Source organism: Desmodus rotundus, chromosome 13 (assembly GCF_022682495.2).
Source record: "Desmodus rotundus isolate HL8 chromosome 13, HLdesRot8A.1, whole genome shotgun sequence".
Classification (NCBI taxonomy): domain Eukaryota; kingdom Metazoa; phylum Chordata; class Mammalia; order Chiroptera; family Phyllostomidae; genus Desmodus; species Desmodus rotundus.
Genome location: NC_071399.1, coordinates 49,956,596 through 49,980,888, shown reverse-complemented (window position 1 = coordinate 49,980,888; position 24,293 = coordinate 49,956,596). Strand labels below are relative to the sequence as shown.

At 34.3% G+C, this 24,293-nt stretch overlaps 1 protein-coding gene across 6 annotated transcripts in view; it reads right to left on the bottom strand.

Moving 5' to 3' along the window:
• Positions 1 to 24,293, bottom strand: part of TSC22D1 (TSC22 domain family member 1) — a 154,239-nt gene extending 129,946 nt beyond the window's left edge. For 5 of the 6 annotated variants that reach the window (XR_006656654.3, XM_024569479.3, XM_045202346.3 and 2 more), the window contains exon 1: positions 21,396 to 24,293. Coding sequence is in view for 5 of the 6 variants with exons in the window: in XM_024569479.3 (XP_024425247.2) it covers positions 21,396 to 24,265 (2,870 nt within the window). In the remaining variant the exon portion in view is untranslated. The remainder of the gene's footprint in view (positions 1 to 21,395) is intronic. The other variant, XM_053916448.2, reaches the window with a different exon arrangement.

The window sequence follows — 24,293 nt, the reverse complement described above, 5'->3', positions numbered from 1 at the left end:
GCAAACATATAATAGAGTAGGTGGATAAAAAAAGGTTTTCAAATTTAAATTATCGTGTATGATTTTTATTCCTGCATTTAAAAAAGGGGGGAAAAACTTCTGCTCATTTTAAAAAATTTTTCATAGGAAACAAAGTTCAGTGCCATAAATGTCCCTCTTACATTTTTTACTAAAAATCAAAATTATAAATCTCCCAAATAATTTTACCTCCACTTATAAAATCAGTTGCAAATATTTATAACCTTTGGTTTTATTTTTAACATATTTGAGAACTTAATATTATTATGCATTTTATATATACTGCCTCATTCAGTCCTCACAATACCTGAGGAATACAGTATTATAATCATCACAATTTTGCTAATAAGGTTAAGACACAAAGTAGTAAAGTAACTCTCACCTAAGAACACAGAATTAAGATGCAGAGCAGAAAATTCAAAACCAATTTGTCTCCAGGATTCCGACTTTTAACTAATTTTATACTTTTACAAATCATGTTATTCTTATTAACAATTAAATATTTTCTTTTTAATTATTAGTATATTATAAAATGTTAAACACATTCTGTTTTAAGTAGAACCCTCCCATTCTTTCCTTCAATTTCATTAAACATAGAAAATTTGACAGTTATTTGCTTTGCAATTTCTATCAACCTATGAAAGTTTGACAAGGCAATGAAACTTAGAGGTAAATTGTAGCAAAACTCAGTTATCAGCAACATAGATAATCTAGGAACAGGGTCTTACTAAACCTGAAAAGCTTGTATCTAATGTATGTTGAAATGGTAAACAGAAATCCCTCTCACCTTTTAAGTACTACAAAAATGCAAGGTGCAGAAAGATCTTTTTCTAACTTCAATTTCTAGTTTACATGTTATATATACATTAACTTGCCTAACAAAGGATAGTCTTATAAATGTATGAGAATTTCATAAAAATCCTGGGAAAAAAACTTAATTCTGGTATTTTAGTGACCATTCACAGCTTTTGTAGCTAAGACTTTCCACATATTTTGGGAATAAGATTTTTATAGTCACAATCCATGTCTTTTAAAGGAAAATAGTGCCAAAGAGAAAATAGTGGAAAGGTAAATACAGGGAAAAGAACATCACCACCAAGTTAAGAATTTAACAAATATGATTTGATATAAGGGATATGTGAAGTTTAATTAACATTTGATGGGATATTAATAAAGCTTTCTACAAGCCACAACAAATTTTATATTAAGACCTTGAACTACTAAAACACAAGTTCTGGATTAAGCAAATGAGAAAATTTCATTAAATTTATTTTTTCATTAAAAAATAAAACATGTACATCGTTTCACATGTTTAAATAAGTCACTCCTTTACCTTTATTCAAAAGTTAATACCAGATTATAGTACTTCTAAGTAGTAAAAATAATCTTTCTAGTCTTTCTTCAAAACCTTAATCAAACTTCTGAAACTGTCAAATGCAGCTTGTTTTTAAAATTTTGACTTCTGCAGTTTTATGGTGTTCTATCTTCAAAGACATTACCAAAAGAGCCAAAATTCCTTTCTTAATCTACCAATGTATCTTCAGAAACATCTCCAATAACAACCATTCTTTTTACCCCTTTGATAAATCGTTTAGTTCCAAAAAGATTTCAAATTTTCTCCTCAGAATCTGACATCCCTTTTTATACTTCTTTCTTTTTTCATTTTTCAAGTTAAGTGTAACATAAGAAATGGATAAATGGGGAACAAGAATGTGCAACTGGCTTCTTTACTTTATTGGCAATATCAAGCTTTAACTCTAAAACAAAAGAAACACAGTTAGTAAAATGTTCTGTGTTAATGGTAACCAAATCACAAAACAAATTCTGATTAGCTTCCCTGTCTTTGAATGTTTAGAGTTTTAACAATTGGGTTGGCCAAAAATTCAGTTAGTTTTTTCTGTACAATGGCTCTTTGTAGTGCTTAGTTGTCTCTAACTTCATTTGAACTAATTCTGTTAGATTTTATTGTGACAGCTGTCATATCAGCGTGCATTTAAAAAAAACTTATCAAAATTGGTGAACTTTTTTGTAGCCATTTCAATACTGAAGATGGAAGAAAATATGCAACATTTTTGGCATATTATGCTTTATTATTTCAAGAAAGGTGAAAACAACTGAAACACAAAAAAAGACTTGTGCAGTGTATGGAGAAGGTGCTATGAATGATCAAACATGTCAAAAGCGGTTTGCAAAGTTTCTTGTACTACTGACATTTTGAAGGAAAAATTCTTTGCTGTGGGGCTGGCTGTCTTATGCACTGGAAGATGTTTAACAGCACCTCTGGCCTCTACCTACTAAAAACCAATACTGCAGGAGATAGCCAAAATACCCAAAACAATAAAGTTATTGGTGCATATGAAAAATGTCTTTTACTTTACAGGAAAAGAAGCAGACTTTTTGGTGAACCGAATAGTTTTTTCTATCTTGTTTAGGAGTTTCCCCGAGGAATATACTAACTCTATGAAGTCTATCCCTCAGGTCTGCAAGCCATTTACAATGACAGGGCCAATTAAATGAGGCTGCAAATATGTCAGTGCTGTACTTCTCAAAATACGTTCTTAAACTTCTGGCAGATGTATCGCTTGGTATATACTCTCACATGACAACAATTACTTTTATTCCTAATGTAAATCAAGTACTTATTAAAAAAACAGGATGGTACAGCAGAAAAGGAACTGCTAGAATAGAATAAATGTAGAGATGGGCTCAAGCTGAAGACTGCCATCACTTAAGTACATGACCCATATTATTTCTCATATATAAAATGAAGCAAGGTAACATTTCCCAAAGTGTGTTCCAATGAACACACTGGTTCTGCCGAACATTAACAGGTATTAATACAATAAAAAGAGTTGGAGTTATAAATAAAACTGTCTCTCTTCTGCAGAATCTTTCGGTCTTTAATAAACTAAAATGCAGTAGTAACCCTCAAGATGAACACAACAAAAAAGCATTCCAAAATCCCTCAGCTGTAGAACTATTTTTATTCACTTGAAGAACTAATAGTCTAAAATCACTGGTTTTGAATCTTTTATAATAGATTTCAAAATCTAGCTCAATGAATCTTTGACACTTAAAAGTAGGTACTGACTCATTTTCTTATTAAAAACAAACTGATTAATTCCTTTTCCTCTAAGGAGATAGTCTTCAGTCCCACATGGGACCAAGTGTGAAACAGACGGTTCTTAGGGCATTATCCCACCTAAAATAATCTTTACAATGAAAACATTTTAAAATCGCTTGATTAAGGAAATGGGTCTATTTTGGAGTATTAATTACTCCACATGACACATGACATTCCTGTAAAGTACCCCCCCCATTATGAAACACAGGAAGGTGTGCTTTGCAACAACTTTTGTTTCTGTAAATTTAAGAATTTTGAAGCATTTTCCCAAATAATCAAATATAGTATAGTCCTAGCAGCCAAGGATTCAGCAAAAGAATCCTCAATACTTTCCTTATATGTAATAAATTTATTTTCTATCATTCATCTACATAGTAAGTATACACCACTCTTAGAAGAATTGAGAAAGTAGTCATTCTTTTCCTGAAGTGATTAATTCTCTTATGGAACCACAGGTAAGAAAGGCTGTACCAAAAATACCACAAAGACACAGAATCACTGGTTTAGAAGGCTAAAGTATGAAGAATGTCTCTGAATGTGTAGGCAAGCTTTTAATTTTAATTTACAGTGCTTGAAAAAGTATTTTAAAAAGAAAAAAGAAAAGTGATGAGTTACATACAAAAAAATTTACAGTGCTTAAGAAAAAAATCAGTCTCATCTGTCACAGAAATAAGAGCAGCTGCCCTTTACAAAACTAAGAACTGAGCTAAGTGCATTACATATTTTATCTCCTTTAATCCTGCCAATAACAGAGCCAAAAGTAGCTATTTCTCCCACTTAACAGGTAAGGAAATTGAGTTTACACTTATATTTACCAAGGTCATTCAATGAAGTGGTAATGTAGGCAAGATTAGATACCAGATCAATGCCAAGGCTAATGCTCATTAAATTTGACCTCATTATGCTCTATGCTCCTTAATCTACAGCCTACATTAATCAACTTATTTGCATAAAAAAGCTGTCATGCACACTATATATGGAATAACAACTAAACATAACAAATTGAATAATACAAATATATCAACATCATGTGATGCTTCTTATGGATGCCCAACAAAACTCTTAAAGACCAAAACCATGACTTTTTGTATCCTTAGTATCTTTTCTCACTGCTAACATACAAAACAAGCATTCAATAAATATTTCTTAAATAAATAAATCATCACAATACCAGTAAAGAGTATAAAAAGCCTTCTAAGCTAATAGAAGGCTTAGGTAATTTTTCTAAAATAATTTATATAGCTAGATTCAGGCAACAAAATTGTTTAATAAATTATCAATTACCACCAGATCCTCTTCCATCTCCTTTTATGTTCTTCTACCTTTCTATTTTTCTGTTTCTTTTCCCCAGTCATGCTTAAGCCTCTAACTCAAACCACTGGTGTTAAAAAGTATTATAATGTAATTTGATCACATTAAGCATAAAAAATGACCTAAATATCAACAGCTTATAGTAAAAGCTCACTAACTGAGACCAATGGAAGGTTACCATTCTGATTTACTGAAATGTTCATGTCATAAAACTATGTCTATATTCATTTATTCTTCAGAAACTCTATTCCACTTAAGCAAATTTTCCAAATTTAAAGTTCATTCTTTAGCAAAAGTTTGGAAAATTTAATCATTTGGGGAAGAAAATGCTTTCAAAATGTACTAAAACTACTAAATTAAGATTGAACAGATCATTAGAAACACCAGTCATTGTACAACTCTACAATGAGGAACCAATGATGACTGTAGGGCCAAATGCCTCCATATTAGTTGACTAAGGGTGGCTTTTTTAGTTGTCAGATGCTACCTCTTGCTGCTTATCAGTGAGCTAGGGCAATCACCAGAATGATTAAGAGTATAAGCTTTGGAATCAAATTATCTAATGGAATACTAGTTCCATCACTTAGTAATTATCTGATCAAGTTACTGAACTTGACAATATTTTACTTATAGTAATATATCAGGCAATAACATAGTAAAAGAGATTTTATAATCACCTCTCACATAATCTTCAGCACCCCTACAAATTTATCTTAAATCTTATATAAAATTACAAAAGAAGAGCTAAAGAGGTTTATAATTCAAATATTATGTATGTTCAATAAGCATTAAACATACTTGTTCCTAAAAGGATTGGGATGCAGCATCATGATTTATTATTATGGGGTTCAAAACTGAAGGCAAGAAACAAATAAAATATCTAGTTTGGACTTATCTTCTCATTCTTGATCCACTCTTTCTCCCTGGAACCTCACAATAAGTAAAATTCCTAATAATAAATATAACTGGCTATACAAACATATAAATCCTGTCATCATTTAATAGAATAATTGGTAAATAATGTTTGGTAGATTCCCGAAGAGGAAAAACATGCAATGACAATGAAGAACAGCTAAGAAAATCACCCTAATCCCCTGTTCCAAGATTTTACAATAATATGGAGTATCAACCAAAGACAAGACATGGCTCCATGCCTGACACTAAAATAGAAGTTAGAACAATCTACAGTGACAAACCCTTACAAGAGAAGAAGATAAGGAAAGACCCAGACAGTTGATGGCTTATCAGTATATGATTAGTATACAGCATATAGCCAAAACCAGAGATTTTTCTCAATTCCACTTAACCACCTTGCACCCAAAGCAAAACTCTTAAAGAAACAAAGATCAAGCCAAAAATGGTAACTTAAAAACCAGTACTTTTTTCAAAATAAATTTACTAATATAAGTTTCACTGAATGCCATCTTTAAAAAGTAATTTTTAAAACGTAAGAGCATTTCAACAGGAGAAAACTCTCCATTGTTGAAAATACCACAACAAAACTATCTAAAAGAACACAACTAAGAAAACAAAATTAGCCCAGGCAGGTGTGGCTCAGTGAAATGAATGCTGGCCAGCAAACTGAAAGATCACCAGATCAATTCCCAGTCAAGGTACATGCCTGGGATGCAGGCCAGGTCCCCAGTTGAGGGTACCGATGACCGATGTCTCTCTCATACATTGATTTTTTTCTCTACCTCCTTCTCCCTCCTTTCCCCTCTCTCTCAAAGTAAATAAAAATTTTTTAAAAAATTTATTTAATATTAAGCATAATCAAAACTTCCTTATTAAAAAAAGTGGTCTGGGTTATCCATTTATTTAAAAAGGACATGTGGAACAAGAGAAATTAGCTTCCCTTGACACAATTATTTGATTTACTGTGTTGAGAAAGGTAATTAGTAAAAATATGTCAAAGAAAATATTGAGGGAGAATAATCTTTATTACAGTAAAATATCTAAGTAACTGTCTACAAAATACCTTGTACAGAGTAGATAACTAAGATATCGATTATTTACCAGTAATCTCACTACAAAGAAAATGATTAATAATCATTTAAATCTTAGCATCTATTAAAGACTTTCAATTTTACTACTGAAAACATTCTCAGCAGTTTCTATCTGTAAACGTCTAGCTTTTATTTCTAACACATTATTAATTTCTTATAGAATAACCTCACTATTCTGAAAGCTGGAAAAATGTGAAGCACTTATTTTAGAATTGAAAAAAAGCAATATGGATCAGTAAAGTGATTTGTTATGGTTAAATGATACAGAGAAGTCAGGTATTGTACAACTAAAAAGACTGTCTCTTTATACTTGCCTATAGCTCAGCAATTAACACCATTTAGAATTTGTTCTCTATGTCCATGCTTCCTTAAAATAATACACCAAATATAATCTAACTTTCAACTAATGAACATTCAATGCCATATTATATTTCTTTGGGTTTTTAAAAAAATTTCTAACTCCTATCTTGCTGTCAGGCTATAAAAACTGCTACTTTACCAACATCACCTTATGTGCCTCAGAATTCCATTTCTTTTCCTTCCCCTCCCTCTTCTGCTTTAAGATGATAACGCTAACAAATCTAAGACTTAAAAAAAATTCTAAAAAAGGACCAGAAATGCTATGCAAAAATAGCCACACACAAAAAAATTCCATATGGTTTTATTTTGTATAAACAATTTTAAGCAGTTTTGGAAGCCTTAACGTTCCAGAGCTATGTTCCACCACCATGGAAGTGGAGTGTTACCATGTGTGCTGGGGTCCTTACCTCCTTAGCTTTCCTGAAGAGGCCAAGGTCATTGGTTCAAACAACCAGTTCAGATTGCAACCACAAAGAGAATATGCCTCCATTTCCACCATTTGCAAAAAAAGAATTACTGAGTTCTCAGACCCCATTATGGAAGCAATGAGACATCCCAAGTAAATTCGGCACTTTCCTGAAACGTAGTACCGATCAAGTCACTACAAAGTACAAAACCTAAAAGAGGCCCTCCATTCCATATCCAATTAAATCCAGACTTCTCAATCTTGCCTTTAGGCTTTTCAAAGCTAATTTTATCTTCTATTGTGTATTCCTGTATATAGATACTATCTCCTACCAACTTAGATTATGTCCTATGTTCTTTTCTATAAATATTCCCAGGATCTTGGGCTTTTTTGGTGTAAGTTTTCTCTACTAAAATGAACTACTAATCCCCATAGCTATCAAAGTTCTGTCTAATATCACCTCAAAAGCATGTGATCATTACATTCTAATTCTCAATACTGCTTTATTAGTACCCCTCAAAATTTATCATATCCTACTTTGTCATACTTTTTCCCACTTATTGGATTTCTATCCTAAATCATTCCCTAAAATGTTTCAAGCAGCTTACAAAAATAAATATAAATATTACAAGATAAATTACAAATAGGTGAAAAAACCAAAGCAAAAGACCAAAAATAGTAGTAAAGTAATATATGAAATCTGTTACCTGTTATCCTTTTCTGTGCATATGTATGCATATTATATATGTATATGTACACACACACTTAATCTTGAAATCAGCTGTTGGCTCTCCTTAAGAACAGTTATGTCAAGAAGGTACTAGAATTATCAGAGGGAATCACTTCGTAAATAATATAAATATCTAACCATTATGCCATACAACTGAAATATTGAATGTCAACTGTAATTTTTTTTAAGTTTTAAAAAATAAATTCATTTTTTAATTAAAAAAAGAATAGAGACAGTGCTGTGCAGATCATTATTAAATAAATTACATCTTTGTAATCCAAGGACAATTCATAACGTCCTTTTTTTAAAAAGTATATTCCTGTATATGTACACATTCTCAAAATTTAAAAATGGCAAGCGGGTGTTTCATCTTGAAGGGTGTTTGCTGGCTTCCGTTCTGAAAGAGCTGCATTTAATACCAGTCTTTGCAGATGACATTCATCATGATCTCCACTACACAAACTGATAATCATTGGGCCTGGTTTCAAAGAATAATGCATAAAAGATATTCAAGTAGAATCCTCAGATGTTTCATGATTATTTCTGGTATTACATTTTTCATCGTTCATAAGCTGATGACCATTTATGAAAGATACCACGAGTCAGAGGAAATCACCAGAACCCAACTAAAAGAATTATCAGGGTGTTTCATTAACAAGCATCAAATTAATAGCTTAGTAATGGAGAAATTGAAAGATAGCACCTGAGTTTGATCTTATATTAAACTTGGACATCTTCAGGCCTTTCGGCCATTTTAAAGTCTCTTGAGCATTTTTAAATAGAAATAAATTCTGGCTTAAAAAAATGGCAGGCAAACTGAAAAAAGGCACCAATATATAAAGGAGTAAGGTAGTTTTGTGGCACTTTAAATGTCAATAAAATAATCATATTACTCACATTTAGTGTCAATAATAGTATTAATGCTGTTCACATTTTAAATAAATCTGTACTATTTCCCTTTCGGTAGATGCCTAGGAGTGGTCAGCGGACAGGAAGAAATAATGCCTCCTCTGTCCATTATGTTGAAGAGACTGGCTATGGAATCCGGTTAGTATGAAAAGGAAGCAGGCAAAGGTCTCTACAACCATTAATGTAAAGAACCAACCCTAAAATATTAGTTCATTTATGAATGTACAGAACAAACCCCAAAATATAAGTTCACATTCACTTGTATTCCTTTTTATTACTAAATATATTTGGGGCACATCTGCTTTGGATTAGATACAGACAAACCCTATGAAAATATTAAATTGCAAAAAAATCCTACCTTAAGTTATAACTAGTTATCCTTCAGACCTTTAAAACTGTAGTTATAGATAACAGGTTTTCTGGGAAATTAAGTTATATATTTTTTCTTTCTTTTTTTAAAATGAGAAACATACTGCTTTAAAAAAGCAGGTAGGAAAGTGAATATAGTATTTTTATAAATTGAGAAATTTGCTAACCAAAGGGCTCCTATACCAAATCATTTTACAGGGGAAATCACTATCACCCTAATTTATGTCCTTCATTCATTAATAACTAGAAATCATAATTTCCTAACTGGTCCTTCCTTCTTCTAGGTTTACCCCCACTCTAATGCAAACTACAGACTTCTTTTATACTGACCTTCCTTAAACATCATTTAGTCAACAAGAGTTAAGGGTCAAATCACTCCCCGATTCAATCTTCAGTCACTTCTTACCACTTCCTGAGGCAAGCTTAGTAAATCCAACTGTTACCTTACTGATGCCCAGAATGTTTTATTTCCTCCCATTTGTATTAATATTCTCCTACCTGAAACATTCTCCTTCAATCCAAAACTTTCAAAAAGTCACTTCAAATAACACTGCTTTCCTGACCTACCAAGGGTCAATTCTATCCTATCTGTGAACTTTGAATGCAATTTCCAATGCCATTTTGGAAACTAGAGTTCTAGTTCCAATCTAAGAAACATTTTATAACACTATGCCAGAGAATTCACTTAGCCTCTCTAAATATGTGCCTCCATCTATCATATAAATCAAGAGTTGAATGAGATCTCAAGATTCCCAGCTCTGAATCTTTAAGTTCATATTCCATGTAGTTTAAAATTTACTTTGCACTTAAATTGTCCTATACATTCCCCATATATATGTGGTATATACTCCCCTTGAGAACAAGAAACATGTTTGATTACAGCTCTGCCTACACCATTTCTAGATACTATGATTTACACCTACTCAATAAATATATCCATTTGACAGATCGGTGAAGGGGGTTTAAAACAATAGTTATAGTAACATATCTGGAAGTAACTTCTTATCAAAATGGATGTGCCATTTTGTGTAACAGAATGGCAAAGTATTTGGCAGTAGTTATATCCCTATATTGGATGTTTGTGGAGTTTTTTCTGCCACATGTCTGAATGCACTTATTCAACAAATATTTCAGAAAATACTATAAGCCAAGCACTATGGCATGAATTGGGAATACAGAGGTAAACTAGATGACTAAGGTTCTTGTTCTCATGGAATTTATATTCTTGAGTACAAGACAAGATTAGAATCCTTACCCAAACTTCCAAGATTAAAACAATAATATTTGAGGATATAATCAGATAAGAAATATTTGCAGTTCCCAGCATTTAAGTTGAAAGAGGAAACAACAGAATACCTTGGTTCTAATTATATGGTACAGAGGGAATAGACCACAAAAGCTGTTAAGAGCACCAACTCTGGAACTTACATCCCAGTTTAAGTCCCAGCTCCCGCTTACTAGCTATGTAACTTTGAATAAGTTGCTTAATCTCTCTATGCTTCAGTTTTCTTACCTGCAAAATAGGGATAAATAATAGTACTTAACACATAATGGATAAATAAGGTTCTGAGAATTAAATAAGTTGATATATGTTAAGTGCATGTAATAAAAGCTATAAATTTCAACTATTCCTACTGCTATTACTACTGCTATCATTACTAAACTGGTGTAGAGTCTGCCTATGAACAAGCTAAAATCAGTGCGTAATACACCATAGAAACAATATTTAATTACTGACCAAATGTATGAAAGACTCCATTTTTTTTCCTCTGTGAAAATTTTAAAAAAGCATCTTACCAACTTTAAAACTGCTAGAACTCAAGAGGACAAAAGCTATTTCAAAATGCTTTGCTAAAACAACCCCCCAAAATCACACAAGAATGTGATTTTATCACTATCACCCCTATACATAATATCATAGCCATACAATAGCAAAAATGTAATACGACATATTATTTCAATTGTACATTTATACCTTCAAAGTATTCCTAACAAGTCAATATGCTCCTTGTTACCATGTGACAATATACTAGGAAAGCCTAATAACCAAAGAAATTAGATAACTAGATGAACTAAGAGAGAATGAAGTCTCTTAACAATAAGCAATTTTATAATCAATCTGTCTACAATTTACTCCAAAAAAAAAAAGAACACTCAGGTATACACAGGGTATCAGGAGTTCCTCAACCTGAGCACTGAGCTGATAATACAAAAATAATCTGGGAGGCCTGGAAAAATAAGATGCTATTTCATTTGTCTTAACCATATAAATTTGAGTAACCCTTTATTCTATGGCTCCATGGATGAGGAAGAGCAACCATTCATTATGATCTAATGTTAATACTCAGTAAAATCAAGCCACAGTAAATGTTCTCTCCAGTTAAGTGTCTTAACTGGAAGCAAGACAACCTCTTCTAATATTATATCCACAAAAAGTATAAGAAGACTTCAGAGACTCAGAATGGTGGTGATCATTGCATTACAACATCAGATTCTGTATTTGCCCTTCTATAAAGGCATTCTTTTGGGTTGACCAAAAAGTTTATTTAGTTTTTTCTGTACAATGGCTCTCATAGTGCTTAGCTGTCTTTAACTTCATTTGAAACAATTTTGTTAGGGTGTATTGTGACAGCTATCATTATCAGCATGCATTTTTGAAAAAATCAAAATTGGTGAATTTTTATGTGGCCATTTTAATATTGAAGATGGAAAAAATATGAAATATTTTTGACATATTATTCTTTATTATTTCAAGAAAGGTAAAAATATGACGGAAACTCAAAAAAAAGATTTGCGCTGTGTATGAAGGTGTTGTGACTGACAGAATGTGCTATAAGTGTTTTGCAAAGTTTCTTGGTACTACTGACATTTCGGCCAAATAATTCTTTGCTGTAAGGCTGTGTTATGTACTACAAGGTGTTTAGCAGCACATCTCTCCTCTACCCACTAGAAGTCAATAGCATGAGATAGCTGACATATTCAAAATACCCTGAGCAATAAAGATATTGGTGAAAATGAAAAATGTGCCTTTTATTTTACAGAAAAAACTAAATGGACTTTTTGGCCAACCCAATAAATTCTCCCTTTCCTCATGGCCTCATCTCTTAATGCTTTTTTTACTCCCATTTAATACCCATATATAATCAATAACACTTATTGCTAATTCTGATCTCTGAGAAAATGTTTCCATGGTTCCTCTCCCTTGACATAGTCTATAACTTATTTAATAACAAATAACTACAATAACCATAAGTAAAATAGATCAGTAAACAAGTAATTAACTCAAAGGTGACTAAACTGTTCAATAAAGAAAATTCTTTAATAAAGAAAACTTTCTTAACACAAATGTGTCATTTTACAAGTTAAATATTTATATTTTCAACAGCTGAAACTGCACCAAAGACTTCCAAGGTAATACTTAAATATTTAAGAATCATTATATGCTAAATAGCAGACCCAGTCAAAAGTGGATAAATACTGATATTCTAATTTTGAAATAAAAGGGTTTTTGTTTTGTACAAGCTGGAGAAATTTTATTGGCATAAACATAAGTATTAAATAAATACAAAATAGCCCTGGCTGGTGTGTCTCAGTGGATTGAGCGCTGGCCTGTGAACCAAAGGATTGCTGATCAGATTCCCACTTAGGGCACAAGCCTGGGTTATAAGCCAGGTGCCCATTTGGGGATGTGGGAGAGGCAACCACTTGATGTATCTCTCACACATCCATGTTTCCTTCCCTCTCTTTCTCCCTCCCTTCCCATTTCTCAAAAATAAATAAAACCTTTGAAAAATAAATACAAAGTAAGTATAAACATAAAACAAAATGCTTGTTAAAAGCAGCAAGTATACATTGATTTTTTGTATCAAACAGTGAAAAGTAATTAATTCTCAATCACCCCTATTAAAGGAGAAAAGAGTGGTATAGAATGATCATAAAGAACTTATCTACCTTTCAAATATATCATAACAGTGTTTTTTAAAAAATAAGTTGTCCTTATGTTATATTAAAAATATTTTTTCATTTATTCATTAAGCAGATTTTTATTGAGTACCTACTGTGTGTAAGACACTGAAATATACACGTTAGCTATATAGTAGCATACCAAACATCCCTCTTATGAAGCTTAAAATCATCAAGCAGGTAAGCAAAAAAAAATACTACAAACTATAATAAGCATTACAAAAGAACAAGGTACTACTGAAGAATTTTAACAAAGAACCTAAATTTAGATTGGTATGTCAGAGAAGGCCTCTCAAAAAGTGACAGTTAAGCTTTAAGTAGGAATGAAAAGGAGGTGCAATAGGGGATATTCAGGTACAGGAACAAAATATGTCAAAGCATACAGGTAAAAATAAGAATAGATGGCAACTTCAGGAACTGAAAGAAGGCAGTGGGAATGCAGAAAGTGAGGGAGAAAGTGAAATATAAGGCCAGAAATAAACAAAAGAAATGGAACAGCTTTAAAGGGTCTTGGGTGAGTGATCTAAACAAATTTCCATTTTAAGAACATCATTCTGACTAAAAGATATAATATCAGAGAAAGGCAAGACTGTTTGCTGGAGGCTAGTGAGAAGCTATTGCAGAGTAAGAAACAATGTTAAAATGAGAATGACTAAAGGAGAAAATCTGACAGGTTAGGTAAAGTTTATGATCTGTTGAGACTGAGAGGCCTACAAGAATGCAAGGAGAGATATTATAAAGGCAGATGTCTATCAGTCAAACTTAAGAAGTGTGGGCCAGTTAATAATGCATTCAGGAGCTGGCAGCATACAGATTGTATTTAAAGCCAGAGAACAGATGACTTCCTAGGGGAAAGATAGTAGGAAGAGGACTCAAATCCAAAGAAGCCCCAACACTGAGTCTGATAAAGTGAATGTGAAAGAAACTGAAAAGGAGTTGCCAGTAAAGCGGGAAGAAACTAAGAAGGCTATCACTGAAAGCAAAAGAGTGTTTCAGGAAACAAGTAAAACAAAGGTAAACTTGGCCTAGTAATAACAAAAGGTCAAGTAAGATTTCCAGGTCAAACTGACTTGTAAAAAAAAAAAATACAGGAAGATGGACGGATGGAGAGAAACAGACAATGAGGATGACATTTTAGTATACATAAGCTAGGGGAGAAAGTCATTACAGCATCTAAAACTCATAAATAGGTCTTCAAAATAATGTAAACATACTTTAAAATTTTTTCCCTCATGTACCCTTTTAATGAGCCATTAAAGTATATTCTTACCATGACATACATAGTCAACCCTAACAACACAGTGACATGGGAAAAAAACAACCACCAGGGTGCTAATACTGCAGGATCAGAATGGGTCATGCTTTACAGTTTCATATTTTTAAATTAAACTTTCTAAACAAGAATAAATTTAATTGTTTTTACAATTCTGAAGCCAGTGTTACAAAGACTGAATTTAAATTAGAAAATTAAAGTAAGTTTCCTGAAAAGATAATTTTCACACATCTTTCAAAAGAAAAAAATTAATATTAATTCATTTAACATTTGAATGTCTACTGCATTCCAGGTATACCACTGTGATGACTTTACCCACTTCTTTTTAGCCAAGGTTTTATAGGTAAATGTTGGTATGTTCTACACACATCAATGAAGCCTACCTTTTTTCATGATTATAGCCACTCTATTATTTATGGGCATCAGCATTACTTCTTGTTGTCTTTATAAATAGTAGAATCAGCACTAGATTTTGAATTGGGAAGATGGCTTTTAATCCTGTCCGCTTTACTGCTATATATGTAACTTGACAACTCACTTTGCCTCTCCAATAAACTAAGTAAGCTTCAGTTTATTCACCAGTAAAACAGAAGAAACTTAATTCACAAGACTGCTGAGATGATTAAATGTGATAATATTAATTGAATCTAATTCTAACAGTTTTAATCACTTCTGTGGATTGAAATTCTGGGTTAGATACTACTCCTTTTTCTGCTAGATGTAAGCTAAGCAACTCTACTCTTAAAAATGTGTATTATAAATTTTATAGATCAAATCTTGGAGCAATTACTTTATTAAAATTCACAAAGTTCTTACATTTAATAGTGCAGGATTCCACAGTTAAGATAGGTGTCAATAATAGTAAACACACACATCCTTTACACTCCTTTTGTAAAAATCCCACTAAATGATATAAAGACATTTTTTTAAGATATAAAGACACAAGGTCAAAAAAATTGAGAGAACAAGTGTAAAGACAATAGCAACAAAAATTTGGAAGCTGGAAAACAGATGGCTGAGTGACAAATGACTTAGCAAAACACTAGAAAATCAAATCCTTAGCAAATAGTGGAGAAAGCTAAGAATAAACCCAATTTAAACTGTAAAATCCCCAAAAGACTCAGGAATTGGCAGTACCACATAACATCTGATGTGGGATGTGAGGGAGAGAGGGTGCTAAAATAAGGAAGATTTATTTAAAAAGTCTCTTTAAGCAACAAACCCCACAGATCCCAAATGTCCCTCCCCAACCCAGCAAAAAAAAAAAAATGAAAATACATTCTCTGGAGAATATGAAACACAAGACCCCAAGACTGAGGAAATCAGACATAGCAGTAGGCAGGAGAACATACTGAAAATAGGATGATTAAGTGAAGAAACATTTATGAGGTTGCTAAGACTCCCCAAAATCTTTTACTCCATTCCCTTCTCCCCTTCCTCCAAAATGTATGTAGACCTTCACCTCCATGCAAGAATCAGAAGAGCCTTCTCTAGAGAATCTAGCCAGCTAGAAGAAAAGACCCGAACAAACTGACATCAAGAGTCCTCCAATCAAACAGCCCAGCCTGGTACCATACAGTGAGGCTAAAAAGACTTTATAATTCAGCATTTTATTCCCCTACCCTTACACAGAACCAAATCAAATAAAAACAGGAAGAAAAGAAAAAAGAAGAAAAGAAAGAAAAAGAGAGAGAGAGAGAAAACAGAAAACTGGAGGCACATCACAGTGAGGAAAAATATCTTTTTACAAAAATCTATCATTTATTTATATATTTAGACGGCTAAGAGAAAGTGCTATTGTTTTTAGAACAGGATATTATTTAAATGAAGCAAAGACAAAAACAAAAGCTCTTGGAAATTATATATACTATAAATGAAAACTCAATAGAAGAACAGCAAAAAAAAGATTTAGAAAAGAAAGTATGAGAAAAGTAGAAGACTGGTCAAGAAGGCCTATTATCCCAATAAAAGGAGTTTGAGAAAGGGGGAAAAAAGGGAGAAAATGGAAAGAATCAACAACTTCCTTCAAGAAAATAATCCCAAGATTAAAAGATGCTTCCAGGCTGAAAGGTCATGTCAAGTACTCAGCACCATGGATGAAGAGAGATCCAAGAACACTAGGACCCTCCCACTGTAAAATTTCAGAACACTGGAAACAAATATAATCTTAAGGGCTTTCAGAGATTTAAAAAATGAGAAGACAGAAGGAAAGAGAGAGTAAACAAGGGGAAAACAAAGAAAAACAAACCACATACATACAGGTCACACACAATATACAAGGAATCAGAATGGCTTCCAACTTATCAAAAGCAATATGGAAACTAAAAAGCAACAGAGCAAAATTGTAAAATAATACAATCAAACAAGTGTCAGGGCAAACTAAAATGATTTTAAAACATCAAGAAAACCAAGAATAAACATGATATCTGTCATTGGAAAATGGAGATCTAACCACAGGAGAAAATGAAGAGAATCCCATGATAAAACTTTTGTACCAAGTCTAGAGGGCAATCAGTCCACAATGGAAGTCTGAGGGATAAAGGAGAAACTTCCTCGGGAAGACAAAATTGATAACAATACCTGATATATCTGAATATCCTGAGAGATATTCAGGATACTGTCATACAGTTGGTGAAAAGTTGAATTAGTCATAGCTATACAGAAAATTAGAAAGTGCATTGGGGAAGGACCTGTATGACAATGAACTCCAGCCAGACCAACCTATCTATGGCAACAGTCAACAAGTCACACTAAGAATTTATCAGTTCTTTTGTTTCCTACACTTAAGTGCAAGCAGACAACCAAGAATCACCAGACACCTGAGAAAAGACTTTACAAGAGGTAAAACCCAAAACACACAAAAATGAGACAAAAGGCAACTTGAAGGAAACAGATTATGCTGATACATGAAAACTTAAGGATGCAGGGGGAACAACTCACTAACATTTCTATATGCTAAATAGTACACAGAAATATATATATACCACATATAGTAGTATACTATGTTTACTAGATAGCTATGGGATGGGAGAAGGGAGGCAAGTGCAGGACAGTGTACAGGAGTAGGTGATGGCAAGAGTTAAACATTTTATATCCAGGAAGTTAATAAAGCCAAAAACAAACACAAGTATTTTATTTAACACATATTTATATAGGGCATATGAATTAGACACAGTTCTAAGGGCTTTCCAAATTCCCTTAATTCTTGTAATAAACCAATGAGGTAGTACTATTAACTCCTATTTTTTTTAATGAACAGAGACAGAGGGGTTAAGTAGCCCAACATTACATAAAACTAGTAAATGACAAACCTAAGCATTCTAATGCCAGAGTCCATGCTCCTAACCAATACAAGTTATTTAGAGACTACAAAGTAAATATCACCTAAAAAATAATCATCTAAAAGAGGTGAAAGTAACTGCTTCTAGGAATGGGAAAATGGAAAGGAAGGAGGCAGGAAGCTTTTATTTGATAACCATGTAAATTATTTGACTCTTTGTGCAGGAATACCCTAAATATAATGAAAATTCATAAATTAGTATTTCACAGTTAAAGTATTTTATCTGATGCTACCATTCTCAGAAATAGGCAAAATGAATATTGCTATTTTATATTGTAGATAACTCTCATTTCTCTTTAATAAATATCTGAGGGCCAACTTTAGAAGATCAATACCAATTCAGCTCAAGGAATGATGAGGTAAAAGATGTACAAAAAGTAAATTTTTCTATTCATTTCTTTTCAATTTGTTGCATAAATTATATGATCCTGTATCTCTAACAGTTGTGCTTAAGATGAGGCAATATAAATTTTAAATCATGATAGGAGAAACAGAGAAAGTTCTCTTCATTAATTCATTCAAAAATATTTAGTTTTTGCCTTGAGGAAAAAATGGGTAAACATAAATTGAATGTGTTCAGTGCCTTACATAAAGGAACACTAAAAAATGCTAAGGAAACAACATTCCTTGGGTGAAGAGAATGCTTCAGAGGTAACATCTGAGCTGTCTTGAAGGATGAATAGAATTTTGAACAATTTCATATAAGAGGCTGTACTAATAATCACAAAACACAAAATATTATGTATCAGTGTTAAATACCTCTATCTTCCCCTGTGTTGAAACGGTAAGTGCATGCTATAGACTAAAATAAGACATTAAGACCTTTTTAAAGAGAATGAACTTTTAAAAACAAGATATAATATTACTGTCTGATCCATGTTTCTTATCTTTATAGTCTCTGCCAGTGGCCAAATAAAACATTTAATCTAATAAACATTTCTTTACATTTTTTTTAATTTAAAGTGTTGAGCATTATTTCAAAAGATGACTAAAGAATAACTCTTGATTTGTCCTACCCACCAAAATTTGTTCAAATGTTTTCTAAGTCATAATATTTATTATAATGTACCCTTTTCTCCATGAGAGACTAACAGGTGACCAATCCCAGAATATGCAAGTGATACACAAACTAACGTGAGAAGAAAAGGTAAAAGAATTTTTTAAATCGCTATCATTTTTTTCTCTTGCAGATATTCTCAAATCCCCTTCCAAGGGAAAATTTAAATAAAACATTTCTTTTTCCAAACTATAGTGACAAAAGAAATAATCTGCAGTAAAACAAAATAAAGAAAATAATATACATATTTAGCTTTTCTGACCTTTCAGGTATTTGGGGGATGAAATATTTTTATTTTTCAGAATTTAAAGGATAACTCTGAAACAGAAATTTTCAAGATTTGATGCCTTAACTTTTGTATTAACTTAACAAAGGCTCCAATATGTAGTAAACAGAAAACAGGTACAGTTAACTCAGGTTACTTAATACCAATATTTATTCATATTTCTCAGCATCTTTTTGTCCCTTCGATTCCAAACCTTTCTACCTAATTTGTCCCTAATTAATCTTCATCTCAGTCACTATGTGGAAAAATTATTTTTGTACTAATACCTTAAACTGGGACTCTATCCCTACAGTTAAAAACCTGGTTGAAGGTACAAACATCTGACTTGTCTGGAAAAGCAAGATGTGGAAAGTTCTATCATGCCCTACCACCAGAAGGAAAAAAAACATCAAGTCATGCCAGGAGACCACATGGTAATTAACAAAAATCATGTCAGGTTTGAACCCACAATGTACAGTTTTCATTTACATACTTCACCAGTCTTTCATTTCTCTAAATTTACCACCCATATAATATACCTGTTTTTATAAGTACTTCACCCAGATTACGCCCTTTAGATTTAGAAAACATTAATATTTGCAGTAATAATCTTTAAAATTATAGCTGAATATTAGCAATTACAGATGAGTATCAGCATGATATGATAAAATTAAAGGTTTAACAATAATTATAATAGGCTATTAATGAAACTACCTCCTACAAAACGCCTACCTTTTAAAGTACAGTTTAAAGTACCTAGTACAGAATATATTTGGTTAGGTAACAAGATTTTAATTATATGGCTATTAGAAAAATAATAAAAATCTTGGAAAACAGTATTTTAAATTCTTTCAATAAACCACGTCTTATACCTTCTTTTAAGTAACTAAAAAAATCATGAAAACCTTTCTGAAACATTTGGTCTTTTTCTTTTACTAAAATGGCAATTCTTTTGAAATATCCTTAATTTTTCCAAAGTGAAAGCCACAGATATACATTTAGAATATAAATGTTCCTATTGGTTTTTGAGAGTATGTAAATGTTCCTATTGGTTTTTGAAAGTTCAATCACAAAAATCTCCAACTAACACTAAAATAATTAAATATCTTTCAAGTTTCTCAGTTCCATAACTCCTGTATTATTTTGATCAAGGTTAGTCAGACTGGCAAATTTGCTATAAAATTCCTTTAAAGTCAACTTATTTAAAGCAATGTAGAGTCATGAGATATTTCACAGCTTTTCTAGCCAGTCAGCTTCAAAGACAATTTGATTCTGTAAGTGTGATTAGCACATTATTTCCAATTCAGTTAAGAAAACACTAATTTAATAATGTATTTTAGGCTTTATTGGGCTTTTTGATAAGTAAAGAAGGGAACAGGTGGAGTAGATTGGCAAAACAAACTCTTATTTTCATGTCTCTATAAATTCAACCCTCCAAGACATGTATTTTGCCATGTATAATGCACTCCCGTGTGTAATGTGCACCCATGGTTTTGTGTGCATTATACATGGGATAATTATACCCATTATTATACCCATGGTATGTAATCATTACACACATATATAATGCACATTCTTAATTTTCCCTCAAAAATCTGGGCAAAAAAGTGTGCATTATACACAACAAAATACAGTACTTTCTTCACTCTTTTAAAATGGCTACCACCTTGATCTACTATGCGAAAGTAAAAATGCACAGCTTATTACCACCAAAAATAAATCTGGTTGTTTTAACAGTGTATGCCCTCCCCCCCTCCCAAAAAAAAATCCTTTAAGATTCCCATTCCTCCTTCACTGTTCAGATAAAATGACCATTAAATAGGTACACTAAAGTTGGTTAATTAGTTTGTGGGCAAACTACATAACCCAGATTAGGACATCTACCTTGTAATGTCTGACTAAGAAAAGCGAGTAACAGTATTTTCACAGACTAAGACCAAACACAGTAGAACTGAAAAGGACTGTCCAGTCAAGGAAAAACAAATGTGAGAACCATACCCCTCCCAGGAGATTATCATAAGGATTTTACTCATTCAAAAAAACAGATGAACTATTATATGGGTTAAAAGTTAACTTTCCCTTCATAATCTTTTTCAAAAAGCATTTTATAAATAATAAAAACCACTTAGTGCTCCCAAACCAATTCTTAATGCTCAGTAATTATTTTGTCAAATGTTTATGTATTACTTATACCATTTACATATGTAGCTACTAAATAAACTCTGAATCTGTTGAATGTCTGCAGAAATATGGCATGATCTTACCTCTCATCCTCGCCATCCACCAGCGGTAGCACCTTCAACGGGAAAAGAGAAGCAGAGGCTGCTAGGCTGCTGCTACTCCCATCTGAAACTGCTGACATTCCCCCACTGTCACCACTCATAGTCTGAGGTAAGCCAACTAAGGAGGGTTCCACAGGGCGCCTGGCATCTTCAATTTGGCTTCCAATTGCCTGAGCTAATGATTGTGCAGAGAACTGAGAACTTAGTGATATCTGTTGTGCCAAAGGCAAATTTATATTAGCTGCTATGGAGGGAGGTTGACTAACACTTTGAACCATGTTACCATTTTGAGTGGCAGGGGTTTGTGCTATATTCTGTGGTGGAACCATGTTTGTTGGGGCAGAAGACATTCCAGAAGGACCAGCTGAACTAACCTGATTTGTAACAGAAATATTACTAGCAGAGGGTACAGGACTAACTACAGGCAACTGTTGTGAAACAACTCCTGGAGCTACTGGTTCTACTCCTTGTGGCGGGGGAGGCACAGTTAACAAAGTACTTTGGGGTGCAATGACCAGTTGTTGAGGAAGGCCTGAAGCACTAGTTTGAACTCCCTGATGAATAATCGCAGTTTGAGCAGGTGGAACTATTTGTGAAGATGGAGGAGCACCTTGCTGAATAGCTGCAGGTGTGACTTGGGAAGAGGGCTGCTGCACTGCGGTGGATATACTTGCTTGTTGACCAATATTTGCAATTTGACTGCCAGTTGGTACAGCAGATACTGCTGTTTGAGCCTGGCCAACAGGCTGGCCAGATGCCCCTACAGGTTGTGCTTGGACTGCCACGGACTGCACCGGCAGCTGGATACTCTGTGGCTGAGCCATAGGAATCACCGTTGTTCCTGCTCCCACTGCTGCAGAACTGGGCTGACCAGAGGACATTCCTTTTTGAAGACTTGGCTGCTGCTGTACAAACTCAGAAGTAGGAATTTGAGTTAGTGGTTTATTATGACCTGGAGCCATCTGTGTGGGAACAGTCGATTGTTGTCCATATTGTAACTGCTGGGATGGTACTCCTGGAAGGGGAGCTTGCACAGGAGGAGCCGTCTGAGAATATGGCAGTTGGGGCTGAGCCAAACTAGAAATGGAAGGCTGCTGACCTAAAGCTGAAGTTACACCAACCACATTAACAGGTGATGGCTGGATACTAGGCACAGCACTGATAGCAGCTTGCAGAGGTACTGGTTGAACACCTTGCTTTTGCTGATAGCTCAGTTCTTGAGACTGTAATTGTACTTGTGAGATCTGTGACTGAGAAACACTCTGTGGTATACTAACTGTTGAAATACTCTGCGGGCCAGTGCTACTGAAATCCATCTGCTGAAGGGCCAAACCTTGAAGAGCTGGTTGCTGCTGCTGCTGTTGCTGCACCACCACAGTAGGGACTCCCATCTCTCCACTTCCCACACTCTCTGTGTAGTGACTCAGTGTGCTGACACTACTGCTCACTGAACTCCCACTAGTGCTCTCCCTCTCAGAAGTCACTTCTATTGGGTTTTGTTTTACAGTTTCCACCACTTTATTTATCACCATACTTTCTGTAGCAGGTACAGCATTCTCTTTTTCATAGAACTCAGTGCAAGTCCACCTACCTTTTTTAAATGGTTCAGAACTAGAATCTAACTTCACAACTCTGAACCTTGAAGTGTTAATTGTTGGCTGTTGTTGCTGACTTGAAACTGATCCCACAGCCATCCCTGCAGCTGCATTAGGTACACTGTTAACAACAGCAGAGGAAGAAATAGTACCATTGCCCATGCCACTCAAGATATTCACATTAACACTGCTGTTAACTCCGGGCCCAACACTCACACTAGCAGCACTAGGAATATTGCTTGTGGTTATATTAGCATTACCAAGCATGTTGCTTGTCACATTAGGATTAAAACTACCCACAGCAGTAATGGTAACATTATTCATCGTATTAGTGCCAGTAACAGAATTTACTCCTATACTGCTTGTAGCACTGGGAGCACGGATATTAGTCATTACAGATGCAGGTGAGCCACCCAATGATGCAGCAGAAGTCGGTGCAGCTGGTATAACACTGTCAGAGCTTCCAGTTGTAGAGAGTTTTCTGGATATTGGGCTTGAGGGTGGCCCTCCCGGAATGGATGTACTGGCCACAGCAGCATGGGATGGGTGGTGGTGCCCATGGTGGAGGTGGTGCCCATGATGAATGTGATGGTGGTGATGGAGGTGGTGTGGATGAGCATTCCCATTAATCACAACATTCTGTTGTGGAAGGTGAGGCAAATGAGGCTGAGGAAGGTGAGGCTGGTTGGGAGAGACTGCCCCAGGTGTTTCAGCTTCCTGGAAGTTATTAAGCGTCTCTTCTGAGGAGCTGCGTTCAGGTTCCCCTAAGTCAGTAGCCCTGGAAAGTGATACATCAAGGATCTCGGAAGACGAAAGATCTTCCGTGTGAGATTCATCCAAATCATCATAGCTCTCAGTGTCCTCTGCTATACTGTTGTTAGAGCTGATGCTGGCGGAGATCTGGGCCGGGGTAACGCTAGTTATCTGAAAGCCACTTTTCTTTTTCATTTGAGTTCCGCCTGGTGCGAGAGGCTGTGTCTGCAGCTGAGCCTGCGAAAGGAGGTTCAGGCTTTGTGGAGGCGGAGGCTGTGGTCCCGAAGTACAAGATGCTGCAGGAGGTGGCGGCTGGAGCAGCGAAGGAGGCGGAAGATCCTCGGAAGATGGGGCATTACTAACTACGCCGGTACCTGCGGCATTGAGAGCAGAGGCGCTGCCACTGCCGCTGCCCCTTCTAGGGAACATCGCTGCGTGCGCCATCTTCCTAGCACTAATGTCTGCAGCGGCTGCGGACGCGGCGGACTCAGGCGGCTGGTGCATTGTGTTGGGTACGGGGGCGGCGGAGGAG